At 40.5% G+C, this 2,123-nt stretch overlaps 1 protein-coding gene across 1 annotated transcript in view; it reads right to left on the bottom strand.

Annotated features, from left to right (window-relative positions):
- The window catches only part of ATP9A (ATPase phospholipid transporting 9A (putative)), a 113,484-nt gene that overhangs the window by 62,244 nt on the left and 49,117 nt on the right, over positions 1–2,123 (bottom strand). The window contains exon 12 of the mRNA XM_023534081.1: positions 445–590. Coding sequence (XP_023389849.1) covers positions 445–590 — 146 coding nt within the window. The remainder of the gene's footprint in view (positions 1–444; positions 591–2,123) is intronic.

Raw genomic sequence — 2,123 nt, 5'->3', positions numbered from 1 at the left:
CTCCCCAGTCCCTGCCCTTAACCACGACGATCTTAAATTGTGGAGCAGCATTTCGGGGTGTGGTAATGAGATTAGAGCTTGAAGCCAGAACGCCTGAGTTCCAAAGCCCGCTTCTGCCACTATGTGCTTAGGACAAGCCAGTTAACCTCTGTGTTTCATTTTCTCATCTGTAAAATAGGGATAAAAATATTCACCAGGTAACTCCCAAGATCAGGGTAAAGATTAACTACGTAACTATATGTAAACACCCAGAATGGTGCTTTCCGCGTAAATAGTACCATGTAAGGCTCTGCTACTATCATCGCCACCATCACCAAATGATCGATCCTCACCAAAAACATGACGAAAATAAAGTAGCACCAGCATCCATCCGTGGCATCTCTAGAAAGGGGATCCAAGCACCTTCGCTCCCCTTGAATGCCGGGCGGGCCCCAGGAAGCTCACCTGTCTTGTCTGTGAGTAGGTAAGAAATCCTCCCCAGCTGCTCAGGAATCGTGCTGGAACGAACCACAGTCCCGGGGATTTTGGAATCCCTTCGAATCACCCAGCTGTACACGATCTTCCCCATGTCCAGATTCACGCGCAAGCTGGGCAGGAAATCAGAGCGAACCGGTTAACAGGATCGACGCCAGGCTCCTGTGTCTCTCATGGCAAACGAGGAATCGAAACACACATCCTACAGAAGCCACTGCCGCAGCCGCACCCACAGATATGACGAGTCCGCACCGCCATAGAATAACACATGAAATGAACCATTGTTTTCATGAAGTTATTCCGTCATGGACCAAGGTCACTCAAAGCACTAAAAGCGGAGTTTCGGCCTTTTTAAAAAATTACTGGTGCTCTCAGCTAATATAATTTTGATCACATATTCATTTTTTAAATTATGGTGAAATATATAGAACGTCAGATTTCCTATTTAAACCATTTTAAGCGGAGACAGTGCAGTGGCATCAAGTACATTCACGCTGCTGTGTGTCCATCGCCACCATCTCCAGAATTCTTCTGTCTTCCCAAACTGAAATTCTAAACCCCTTAAACGATAATTCCCCATCCCCCCCTTAGAAGATAATTCCCCAGCTCCCCTTAAACGACAATTCCCCAGCCCCCTCTCCCTGGACATCACCATTCTACTTTCTGTCGCTAGGAATGTGACTACTCTAGGCCCCTCATATAAGCAGAATCGCACAGCATTTGTCCTTTTGTGCCTGGCTCATGTCCCTCGGTCTCAGGTCTTCAGGGTTCATCCACGTTGCAGCACGTGTCAGAAGCTCCTTCTTGTTTAAGGCTGCATAATATTCCATCGTGTGTATTCTACTCATATTAAAATATTATTTTATTCCAAAAAATAAAACTACATCCTCAAATTCATTCATAATCCTTTAATCAAACTGCTTACTATTTTACTGGCTGGCCCTAGGCCATGTGAAAATTCAATTCCCTAATTTTTCAATCATGTTGTAGATGGAACTTTAAAGACTATAATTTCACTTAACATTATACCACGAACACTTTTTTTTTTTTGGCTGAAAATAAAGTAGACTTATTTATTCTTTGAAACCATCATCCAGAGCATGTCGGCTAGGGGATTCGAGCCCTCAAATTTCACTAGTGTGAAATAGTATAAATCACACTATTTCACCAAAACCAGTCTCTGTCCTCAGAAAATACAAATTCTAGCTAGGATGATATAAATATGTAAACATAAGGCAGTGTATCAAGGATAAAATAGAGATTATAAGCACTATAAGTTTCAGAAAAACTATAGCTCACTTTAATAATTATTTACTGCTCATTTATTATGGAGAAAAAAACAAGTATATAACAATATAGTACTAAATAAACTGTTAAAACTAGACTATATATTAGGACCATTCTAAAAATAGATGGGGTACAAGCATATTTGATATGGAAAGTTATTTGCAACACAAGCTGTTAAAAACAAGGGAGAGGCAGGTTTTATGTAGAGCAGAATCTCTTTTTTCTAAACTAGAAAGCAACACCTCCCAAAATATTAACAGAAATCATCACTTAGTTGTGAGATTAGAGGTGATTTTTATTTTAATCTTTTGCTACTGTGAATCTTTGGGTTTTTTCTACTCTGATCATCTATTACTTATATC

Source organism: Pteropus vampyrus, unplaced genomic scaffold (genome assembly GCF_000151845.1).
Source record: "Pteropus vampyrus isolate Shadow unplaced genomic scaffold, Pvam_2.0 Scaffold117, whole genome shotgun sequence".
NCBI classification, from domain to species: domain Eukaryota; kingdom Metazoa; phylum Chordata; class Mammalia; order Chiroptera; family Pteropodidae; genus Pteropus; species Pteropus vampyrus.
The sequence above is the reverse complement of the archived record's forward strand: the minus strand, read 5'-3'. Positions and strand labels throughout refer to the sequence as shown.